This window comes from Malaya genurostris, chromosome 1, assembly GCF_030247185.1.
Source record: "Malaya genurostris strain Urasoe2022 chromosome 1, Malgen_1.1, whole genome shotgun sequence".
Lineage (NCBI taxonomy): Eukaryota > Metazoa > Arthropoda > Insecta > Diptera > Culicidae > Malaya > Malaya genurostris.
This window is the reverse complement of record NC_080570.1, coordinates 130,268,871-130,280,866: the sequence shown is the minus strand read 5'-3', so window position 1 is coordinate 130,280,866 and position 11,996 is coordinate 130,268,871. Positions and strand designations below refer to the sequence as shown.

At 37.8% G+C, this 11,996-nt stretch overlaps 2 protein-coding genes across 2 annotated transcripts; both read left to right on the top strand.

Annotated features, from left to right (window-relative positions):
* The first annotated feature begins 2,500 nt into the window (after positions 1 to 2,500).
* LOC131425780 (proteasome subunit alpha type-7-1) lies at positions 2,501 to 3,657 on the top strand. Its single transcript, XM_058587928.1, has 2 exons — positions 2,501 to 2,736; positions 2,902 to 3,657. The coding sequence occupies exons 1-2, from the start codon at positions 2,635 to 2,637 to the stop codon at positions 3,547 to 3,549; spliced, it is 750 nt and encodes a 249-aa protein (XP_058443911.1). The 5' UTR covers positions 2,501 to 2,634; the 3' UTR covers positions 3,550 to 3,657.
* A 4,219-nt stretch (positions 3,658 to 7,876) lies between these two features.
* On the top strand, positions 7,877 to 11,491 carry LOC131425778 (protein FAN-like). Its single transcript, XM_058587926.1, is given in 9 exon segments — positions 7,877 to 8,205; positions 8,265 to 8,715; positions 8,774 to 8,959; positions 9,115 to 10,021; positions 10,086 to 10,515; positions 10,579 to 10,707; positions 10,768 to 10,884; positions 10,886 to 11,211; positions 11,274 to 11,491. Coding segments are annotated over 9 exon segments (2,661 nt in total). The 5' UTR covers positions 7,877 to 8,191; the 3' UTR covers positions 11,375 to 11,491.
* The last annotated feature ends 505 nt before the right edge of the window (positions 11,492 to 11,996 follow it).

Below are 11,996 nucleotides of genomic sequence, written 5' to 3'. Positions count from 1 at the left end.
AAAAATCCTTTGGAAATATTTTAGTAATTCTAAAAAAACCGCTTTACGTAACTTGTCCAATGTTTATAACTGGTAAAATTTAAGAACTAATATAGAAATCTGGGACACGCTCCTAATTCAACTGCAAATTTTCGGAATCTAGATCATAAACTCAGGTCATAAATTTAGTTCTAAGAGTAAGGAACTAAAGATATTTTTAGAATTTTCCAAATTGCGTTATAGAACTAAATTCTGAACTTTAACATCAAGTCTTAATATAGGAACTGAATTCAGTTCCAGCATCTAGTTCCAGAAATCATGTTAACAATTTGTTTCCAACATGTAGGTTCTGAATTCTGGAAATGAATGCTTAAACTGAATTGATGAATTAAATTTTGAAACTTTTTTTTTTGTTTCAATTATAGAGGCTTTAACATTAATGTCATTCGCCTCTTCGGGCCAGAAAAACCTTCTGACCCTATGTGCGGGGTTGGGAATCGAACCCAGGCGGGCGGCGTGAAAGGCATCGACTTACCCATCACGCTATACCCGTCCCCCAAATTTTGAAACTTAATTCAGGAATTAAACTCTGGTTTTGAATTCAGTTTTTAAATGAAGGTTCGGTGTTCAGACCTAGTATTTAGTGTCAGAATACAGATCTAAAATTCATATCTTGAAATTTTTTCATGAATTCTGATGATAAAATCCTAAATGATATCTCTGGATTCGAATCCCTCATTAAGTAACTAAATTTGAAACCAGTTTCAAAACTCAGAAACAGGATTCAGTTCTAGTCATAGTTTTAAATGCTGAACCTGTAATCTGGAACTCAATTTTGAAATAGAAGTAGGGAACTAAATTCGGAACAACACTAACTTCAGAATTCAGGTGGACCAGAATTTAGGTTCTGAGATTAGTTCTTGAATTTAACTAAAAATTCAGTTCTCTGCTAATGCTAGACACGACGTCCGAATGCGAAGGAGAGCACCACCTGAGCAATTGAGATTACCACCTCATTATTACTGATGTTGGTGGATGAACCTTAGTACGATATCCAGTTCCGTCTAACGTACTAGAAAAATGAACAATTCTCGGTCAAGATTTACCTATTACACTCGGCCAGTAGAACATTGGAACTGTTATGTGCCTGACTACCTCAAAACCGTCGTCCTGGTGCGAAAAAGGCAAGCAAATGTGATGAGTTTTCCTCGTTGTTTCCAAAAGTCTGAGAAAACATAGTTTTAGAGTTATTTCTGGTTATTTTACACTGTTCAAAATTTAATCACAAATTCCTGATTATATTTCTGATAGCATGGAGAAAAAAATATGTTGTTGCGTTAAGTATACCAAGAGATATTCACGATCAAAAACTTATCACTCTCCCAGAGGGTAAATTTTGAAAAGGCGCCCCATAGTAAAGTAAGTCGTATTCACGACAAAAAAATCTTGCAAGATGGACCGACCATGGTTTTAGCCAGTCTGGAGGGACAAGTATAAACAAAAAAATCTTAATAACATGATGTGTTCATAGTAAGATGTGTTTAATGTAATCTAGTCTTGATGTATTCAACTGAACATCCATTCGTTTGTTTGACTTCAGTAGATATGAATGTAGCAGAGCCGCTATTACATCGGCCACGTGCCCCCGGGCCCACGGTCTTAGGGGGTCCTTGACGGGACCCACCGACAAAAAAGGTCATTCAGTTAGTTAGGGGCACACAAATAAATCTTGCCTCCGAATCCATTAGGGTAACAGAGGTATTTTGGCCCGCTTTAGGATCGATTTTATTTTGGCCCACTTTGTAAAAATATCCACCAAATGTTTTAATATCTTTGAAAAATCCTTCCGCAATAGGTAATTTAATGTGATTAGCTTCAAACTGTTGCAACATGGGTTACCTAAGATCGATTGAATCCATATAGTTTGTTACGTGGGCCAAAATATATGAAGTGGCCAAAATACCTCTGTTACCCTAATTCGTAAAAGCGACGCTTGAAAGTAGTAACAATATACTAAAACCTAGAGTGCCTATAACCATTGAGAATTATTGAAATACCACAATACATGTATCATTAGAATCGTTAATCCGTAACGTTACTGATATTCTAGTTAAAATTGATGACCGATCCCAATAAATCTTAGCTATTTCACAAAAACGATATCGACCAATCAAGTAAATCTCATTATAATTCCAAATAAAACTTATTTGATCGTTTCAATGAATGTCATCATATAACTCTTTCCAAAATCTAAATGATTCGCACATAGAAGTCAAGTGAAAAGCTTCATGATTAAATATAATATGTTCATTCAGATAACATCTACGTATTTCAAAATTCGGTGTAGTTCAGTAGTTTTTACATTAGCTTATCAAAAACTTGTTTTATCTGTCAAGACGACTGAGCAGGAAACACCGTCATCAATAACAGAGCATGGTTGCGTACTAGCGGCCAATGTGGAACGCATCCATAAGTCAAACGACTACATCAACACATTCAAAACTGAACGTCGAATGTACCAAACAATCTAAAATCGGAAAATCATCGCTCTCCCTGACAGATCCATGTTTAAGCTGTGAAGAGAACGAAGTCCTAGTTTTCGCAAATTAAGTATTAAGATTTTGTTATTTTAGTAACTAGCAAAAGGTACAAGCAATGTCTGCCAGATACGATCGTGCCGTGACAGTTTTCTCTCCAGATGGTCATCTATTGCAAGTGGAATACGCACAAGAAGCTGTTCGCAAAGGTTCGACTGCGGTAAGTTGTAACCTCAAATTTAATTTGTACACAGTTTTGCTGGTCATCAATGGGTAGCAATTCTTTTTTGGCGTGATGGACCGTATCAAAGAGACTCAACAGAGAAACCAAAAAAAATCTGGTTATTTTGGTGATTATTTGTTAACATTGCTGATTTGGTTGCAGGTCGGCGTTCGTGGCAAAGATGTCGTTGTACTAGGAGTTGAGAAGAAGTCGGTCGCTAAGTTACAGGAAGAACGAACGGTGCGTAAAATCTGTCTGTTGGATCACCATGTAGTAATGGCATTTGCGGGTCTTACCGCTGATGCTCGCATTCTGATCAATCGAGCTCAGGTTGAGTGTCAAAGCCACAAACTTAACGTTGAAGATCCTGTTACACTTGAGTACATTACGCGGTTCATAGCTGGATTGAAACAAAAGTACACTCAAAGCAACGGGCGTCGCCCGTTTGGCATATCCTGCCTGATTGGTGGATTCGATTATGACGGATTGCCTCATTTATATCAAACAGAACCGTCCGGAATTTATTACGAATGGAAAGCGAATGCTACCGGTCGGTCTGCGAAAACTGTGCGGGAATTCCTGGAGAAGTACTACAGCAATGAGCAGGTTGAAACAGAGGAGGGTGCGATTAAACTGGCGATCAAGGCACTGCTCGAGGTAGTACAGTCTGGACAGAAAAACTTAGAAGTGGCGGTGATGAAACGAAATCAACCGATGCAAATGCTCGATGCTGAAACTATCGCCAAGTATGTTTCAATCATAGAGAAGGAGAAGGAAGAGGAGGCAGAAAAGAAAAAGCAGAAAAAGTAGATTTTCCTTTCGGGTAAGAACAATAAATTTCTTTTCTTTAGATTTGGTAATTTTAACTCACTGTGTTTGAATATACAACTGCTTGTTTCGGTAACGTGACAACGAAAATTTTTGAGTTATTAGGTTTACATTGAAAGAAAAAACTGTCACATACATATCCGAATGTCCAAATTAGACTCACGCACGCGTTCTGATTCTAAATTTTAAGGATTCGCAGCACTAATCATACATCATAAAAGTTGTGTCAAGATTGTACCTCAAATTTTTACGTTTCGCCTCATCAGTGCAAATAGCAGATTATATTGATCTGCTAATGCTACGTCACGAATCAACATAATCCGCTAAGCAGGCGTAAAGTACTTCCTGTTTACAAGTCCCTTGTTTACACCGAGGTGTAACGCCTTTCCTGACGGCATTCTGACCTGATAGATTGTACCTGTTTTCAAATCGGTCTTTTGGAGTTTCCCCAGTTGTCTCAGACCACTTGAAATTCATTAAGAACTCTTGGTTACTCATGGAAACCGGGTTGGGCGATGTTCACATGATCAATTTTACATTTATTCAATGTTTTGTCTTCGATTCATCAGTGCATGAACAGTTCATGTTTAACTAGTAATGCCACCTCGTGGTACAACATTAAGGTCTGAAGACAGTACCGTAAAGTGGTAGGTTTTTTGCTATTTTCCCGTTTGAAATTGAATTTTCTTGGAAACGGTGCAGAATATACAAAAACCCACCTGACAATGTTTTCGAAATTTAGTTGAGAATATTCTGTGAAATTTTCAGAATGATTCATTGAGTTTAGCGGTCGTGTTGTATTTTTTTCTGACTGAAGAACTGCTGAAAATTGGAACGCTCGGAAATGCATACCTCTACTTGTTCATCGAATAACTCGGCTTTGAAGGCTTGTATCATAAATCTACCGTGACAAAGTCCAGATAATTTAGTTTAGATGCGATTAGTATACAAAAACATATATGTTATCGCGATAAATTATAAAGTCTTGTATTTTTCTGTGAAACAAAGTCAGTTTCAATGCATCCACCATTTTTTTTTCTCTTTGGTTCCCTGATAGCATTCTGAAAAAGGAGAGAGAAATAAAATTGGCTCGACAAGGCTGCCGAACACACAGACATTCAATCTTTGTGAAAGTTGAATATTTTTTCATTGTTCATTGGAATCCATGTAATGTCCAACCCATACGATAGATTACTGTGATAAAACTTCTCATCAAAATAATAAAATGTATGCTGGCAACCCGGTACAGTTTGCTCATATACGAGAGAGTACAAAAGAAATACGATGCGCAAAGGGAATTGAGCGAGCCACGTGGTCGACTTAAAACTCAACACGCGACCCGCGAACCTCAGAATCGGAATCGATTATCACCATTCGCAAAATCAACGATGGTTATGATCACTCGAAGAGAGTATGGACAAAATCTTATCCCGTTCAATATCACTATGTTCAGAGCTTGTGGGGCATGCAGTGCCCCTAAAAAATTCGAATATATTACCGTGACTCGTCTGAGCATTTTCAAGCTGATCATGCTTATAAATTCAATGATTCGTAAATGAATTTTGTCAACTAACCAAACCAAAAAATCGGAATAATGTTGGTACCATTCTTGATGACATCGTCCCTGTTTGTGTGTCATCAACCTATGGAGATTGGGATTTTTAAATTCCATCATCACAAAACTTACTAAACCAGAATTTAAAAAGCCACAGTTATAACGAGGATTTTCGCAGATGACCTTAATAATTACTTCTAGAAAAGTTTCATCGCTATTTGATTTCAAAATCGATAGGCCACCACTTAACATCTTTCACACGATCTGTTCAATTTTCAGCTTGAAATCTGGACATTTGTAAAAGTTACGCTGTATCGAGTACATCCCAAGTAACAATTCGAATGCCTTTTGGTTTTGATTATAATTTATAGGAGTTTTGTAATTGCTTGTTCAATCACTACTTGTTTTATAACAACTATAATAAGTGTCGCTTTTGACAAGTAATATCATAGTTTTTAAAGCTTCTATAAATCCTTTTACCTAGACTAACAACTGGACTAAAAATAAATAAATTTGTACTAGAATAAAACCATGCAAACGCTCTTAATATTGCTTTAGAAAATTTTCTTTAAATCATTGTCAGTAAAATTCTTTCATAAATCTAGATTTGTGTGTGTGCGCGTTCATTGAATGACAGTTTCACTCAGAGCAAATTTGAGAGTTCTAAAGTACATTTATGACACTCCTGTTGTGGGCTATTTGATTTATTACTTCTTAGATTAAGTGTAATTTGTATTAAAGAAAATTTCATGGCCGCCATTATAATGTTCTTTGCCGTAGCCTTTATTGACATCAAATAAACTTCGAAATGCAAAAACGAGGAAGTATGATGGACTTTTATGATTTATTTTCAAAACGTATGCACAAGTTTTATCGCCATGAACTAGTTTTTTACAAAAAAGACGATAAATCACAGAAAATAATTTTCATAAATCATGGAGACTTTCGCAAAAACCGTATTTATTTCAAGACGATTAGTTATAATTCTTATTTTTATCCATACATTCACGATAAAAATAAAAGCGCATGAAGTTTTTACGTTCGGTAAAAGCCTCAAACTTGTAAATAAAATCAAATAAATTGTTACTGATTGCATTCAAAGCAGATATGACACACATATAATCAAGAAAAATATTACCAAAACAACAGTTTATTCATAGTGGAATTTATTCCATCCAAATAAATTTAATGTTGATCGCAAAGCTGGTTTCAAAATTTTCTTGAATTTGAAGTTTTAACGCAGCTTTATGATGATTCTTCACTTTGCTTTATAAACCTTATGAAGAATGGTCCACTTGGCAGGAACATGCTCTTATAGAGGTTTTCAGTAGGCTTTCGTGGAGTTTAAAGTTTTAATGCAAGACTTATTATGTAGCATTGAAGATAGCTACAAGTATTTATTAATATTAAAAATGTTACTTGGGATCTGCGATTGTATGTGTCTTCGATTTTGTACAATTTTTAGAATGGAATTGAATTTGTCACAAGTTTGCATTAAATTTTTCGTTAAACACGGCTGCGAATATTTGAAGAGTGTTTCGACGATACTCTAAAGAAAACAGTCGTTTATCAGTTTCACGAACGTTTCAGAAGTGGCCGTGAGTCTGCGAATGATGATGAGAGAAGCGGTAGGCCATCGATATCGAAAACCGACGAAAACATCACACCAAAATCAAAGAATGGATGATTGTAAATCGCAAATTGACTATTAGAGAGCTGTGGGAGAAGTTGGACAATGCTTTGGAATCGGTTCAAGACATTGTGGTTAATGATTTGGGCATGCAGAAGTGTCGCTGCAAAGCTGGAGCCGAAAGACCTGAATTTCACGCAAAAAAGGTAGCAAAAGACATGATTTTTAATGTCGAATTTGACCTAACATTCATCAAACGGATTATTGCTGCTCACATGTGTATCATGAATTTCTTCTATATGGCCAGACCGTCAACAAGGAGTATTATTTGGGCGTTATGAGACGTTTGCGTGAAGCAATTTGATTAAAAAGACCAGATTTGTGGGCAAAAAACTCGACTCGAGAAACCGCTCCGTGGAACGCGTTTCAGCACCCGAGATGAGATGGAAAAAGCGCAGATGGCTCTTACCGCCATATCGAAAACTGAATATAAAAAACGTTTCAAGGATTTGATCAAGCGCCTAGCGTAAGTGTGTGGCAGTCGATGGGAAGTACTTTGAAGGGGACAATGTCGATTCTGATGAATAATCTTGTATTTTTGATTTTCTGAACAAATTCCGGGAACTTTTTGATCAAGGTAGTAGTTTGCTAATGTAGTGAAATTATATTGTAATACAACTTGCCGTCCCATATCGGATACTGATTATGGACAAATTGTAAAATTCCAATTGGCAAACATAGCATCCACCGTACTTTTCATAGCTCGCTCCGTCCGACTATTACCTTCCAGCATCGATGGGACACTAACATGCAGAGTACAATACGCTACACATATACAGTTCAATTTTACAATATTGTAATCTAAACGTTTCTATTTTCGGAATGTGGCATATTTCAATTTACTTTTCTGGTATATATTTTCTGTTAAAATCTTCTATATGAATAATGTAAACACTAAGTGTTGTCATCAATTAGTTGATTTTGTATTTTGAATTTTATTTGAATTTTACACCGATAAATAAAATTATGCTTCATGTTTGAAACAGTTTCCAACTGCAACGAAAATAATCAAGTTCACTCAAATTTGAGTACTTTTTGCTAACCGTGCCTATCCCAAAATGTATACTGTGCAAAAAACAGCTGATAAATTAGTAAGTGTCCGGCAAGCAGTAAACACAACAACAAATCACATATGTAATACCTATGAAAACTGATCACGAACGGTTTCAGCCGTCCGTAGAGTAACAGAACAAGAAAAAAATGTCATAGTATTGTTGTTGTTATTTGTTCAAATACTATATATTATTCTACGTCGCGCTTGCAAGCTTTGCTCTACTCGCCGTTCCGAATTACGCGAAGATCAGGTTCATTGATGCTGTGTCAAGTGTGCGTAAAACATTGTCAACCAAGTGCTTAAGCATCTTTCAGTGAACCCGATTATGGAAAAGGAAAGGTATTATTGGATTTATTATAGGAAACTTAATAAAAATGATCGAATAATAAAAACCACAGGTTTTCTTTACTTCTGTTGGAACCAGGAGAAATCTATTTCGAAGATTTCTCCGTGGATTTATTGCAACTTGATGACACAACATGTCTTTCTTCGTCATTGCCGTCTACGCGAGCGTTGATCGGTCGGCTTAAAATGTGCTCGAAATCTATAGTTTTTGAAACCAAAGGCAACCAGAAACTGCCGCTGATCAAGATAGCATACAAGGACTGCCTTCAAATAAAACGATGGGAATCGACTAGCCTGAGGACAATGGAAACCAACGTACTGCTAATCGAATGCAGTCAGTACACGGAGATGTTGAATGATAATGTGGTACAGCCGTATCTGTTCCGGCAAAAGCGACGAAATTTTCTGTTCAATTTTCACTACGCCAAACTGGATGATTACATTCAACAATTCAATCAGCTTTTTCGGGCATCGACTTTGCATGCCTATGAGCAGAACAGCATGGTGAGTGCCGAAAACTTTACCCTTCAATTAAGCAATTATAAATTTGCATGCTTTTCAGATAGCAACAATTGTTTTTTCTCGGCACAACCGGGTGAAATTTGATCCACTCTGGTTGGACAACCTGTACGAGCAAATTATCGTCGACTACCAGGTGGACGAAATTAATCCTCTTGTGGTGAATCCCGGCCGGCTGCTGCTGACGAATGTGTTCGTGTACTTTCAGCCGTACAACAATATTCAAACGGTGAGTCATTTTTAGTGCGTTGGGGGTTTTTAGCTACGGTTGTCCTTTATTCACTATTACCAGTACAAGTGGTGTAGTTTCTAGATTTTTTAATGTTTCGAATCATCGTTATGCTAATTTCGTGATAGCCGACTTAAACTTTTTCTCTTCTTCAGTACCCCGTTCTAAAAATACATGTAAAATGGATCAAAAGTTTTATCAAGCGCCGCTTTCTACTGCGACACGTCGGCCTGGAGATAAAGTGGACGCATGCAGATCGAAGTCAGCTTCTGTATGTCTCGTTTCGCACCCAAATCGAGCGGGATGACTTCTACAGCAATGTGATAAGGCAGAAAGATTTTTCCGTGATCGAACAAATTCCGGAAAGCATCACTCTCAAGTGGCAAAACGGACTCATCTCAAATTATGATTATTTGCTGTATTTGAATAGTTTGGCCGATCGAACATATCAGGATTTGACGCAGTATCCGGTTTTTCCGTGGGTCATATGTGATTACAGTTCGGAACAGCTGAATCTGAATGACCCAAACGTTTATAGGGATTTGACTAAGCCGGTCGGTGCCCTGAACAAGGAGAGATTACAAAGACTGAAGGAGCGTTACGAGGAGATGGGCGAACCCAAATTCTTGTATGGATCGCACTACTCGGCTCCGGGATTGGTCCTGTTCTATCTGGTGAGAAAATATCCAAAACTAATGCTGTGTCTACAAAACGGAAGATTCGATCATCCCGATCGCATGTTTAACAAAGTTGAGGACGTGTATAATAACTGCTTGCAAAACATGGCGGACTTCAAAGAGTTGGTACCGGAGTTTTACGATACCGAGACAAGAGGAGACTTCCTGGTCAACAAGATGAAGATCAATTTTGGACAACGATTCGATGGTGTTGCGGTAAATCACGTGCAGCTACCCAGATGGGCCGAGGGATCCCCGGAAAAGTTTGTGCGAATCCTTCGAGACGCTTTGGAATCTGATTATGTATCTTGTAATCTGCATTTTTGGATTGATTTGATATTTGGGTACAAGCAAAGAGGCGAAGAAGCCGTTAAAGCGGATAATTGTAAGTTCATAGAAATGAGTTCAATAAAGCGGGACATGTTTATGTTTTGAGATTTCTTCCACAGTATTCTATCATCTCTGCTACGAAGGTTCGGTCGATCTGGATCAAATTAAAGACCTGGCAGCGCGGCATGCTCTTGAGGTGCAAATTTCAGAATTCGGTCAAATTCCGAAGCAACTGTTCAAAACTCCACACGTTTCGAAACTGATGAAAATCGAAGCTCCTCTGGAAAGTTCTGCTACCCTGTCCCCTGGCGAAGAAGTTCGGATTGATCTGGACATTCAGTACTACTCTCACAAAGACGAAATAACTTCGTTGCTGCTGGATGAAACGGGCGGTAGCATTTTCACAACAAGCAAGGATGGCACCTTCAAGTGCTACAGTTTAACGGAGAAACGGCAGATTCGCAGCGTACAAGTCAGTGACATGCCCCTGAGCGCTGCACGGCTAACCAATGGGAAGTCTATAATTCTAGGCTGTTGGGACAATAGCATGTAAACTTTGAAAATATTTAATTTCATATAGAAACTGAATTCTCTGCTTTTAATTCATAACAGAATCATTTACAATTTGGATTATGGTAAAATTTCGCACGCGATACCAGCTCACGACGATGCCGTGTCTTGTTTGTCGAGCATGGAAGATAACGAACTGTTAGTATCTGGCAGCTGGGATTGTAGTGTGAAGTAAGTTTTCTAACAATTACACAAACACGTTAATCTAAAACTTGGCATTGTTCCTTCCAGAATATGGAACAGTTTTCATATCGATGCGGTGATTGGTTATTTGTCGTTAGAGGACAAAATCGTCTGTCTCGACACGTTCCAATCGGATACGCGTCTGAAGGTTGCTGTGGGCACTGCCACTTTCCAGAGAAGCACTTCACCGACAACCGATCGATGTTGAATACCAGGACCACAAGCTCATTGTCACGCATCGGGGCGCAGTATGTGCCGCTCGGTTCAATCGGAACTGTTCACTGATTGTCAGTTGTGGTGAGGATCGCATGTTCAACATTGTGGACATCGATACAGGAATGGTGATCTTCAAACGGGAAATGCCGGCCGTAGTGGGAACTCTTTGCTGGACAAAGGACGACAAACATTTGCTCATGGGCGATCGATCTGGAATTTTGCACGTATGGAATATGCTGGAAGGGACAATTCAAATGAATATAAGAATGCATTCCGGTAAACTTTTGGTTGGGTTTTCATTAACGTGGCCTTTTCTCATACACAACTTCATTTTTCAGACGTTATTTATTGCATTGGATGCACATACGATGCACAGATTGTCACCAGTGGGAAAGACGGTCGAGATTATTGTGTGAAAACGTGGAAAAGCAATCTGTGAACAAGCAATTGGCATTAGTTGTTTACTTTCGTGTTTGAGTGCGAAATTTTTCAATATCTTTGTTTCGATTTTAACTATGTAATAGGAAAAAAATAAAGCATTCAATTTCAAAAACAATATTACTTCTCATAAAGAGGTGACAATAAACAGAAGGGGAGCAATAAAATGGATATGTTCGTTATTCTAAGTATGCCAAACTTGTCAGACATTGTCAATGCTAAAGCACATACTACGCTTTGAAGGGGCTGGAGTCCACTAGAAGATTGATAGTACCTATTATCTTTCTCCGGACAGGACAAGCAAAAATCCGGCGGAAAAAAACTTAGTCAACAATAGATCCACTGGGTTCCTGATTCCATGTCTTAAAAGGCGACAATTGCAGGAGTTTCTCTGAATTATCTCTTTATTCAACAACCAACTTTTTTTCAAAAATATTTTGTCATCATTTTTCGACAATATGACTTTTTATCGATTTCCGGTTAGCTTTTGAGTAAAGTTTCATTTAATATTTTTGTATTCCATGTTATTGCTTGTCTTTCCAGATTATAAATTGAACGATAAAAATCAACTATTACGAAGATCCTTTAATATTTCGATGTGACTAACAGAGAATAGTTGGAAA

Coding starts and splice junctions, on each gene's coding strand:
- LOC131425780 (XM_058587928.1), top strand. CDS start 2,635: ATGTCTGCCAGATACGATCGTGCCGTGACAGTTTTCTCTCCAGATGGT. Junction 2,737..2,901: donor TTCGCAAAGGTTCGACTGCG/GTAAGTTGTAAC, acceptor ATTTGGTTGCAG/GTCGGCGTTCGTGGCAAAGA.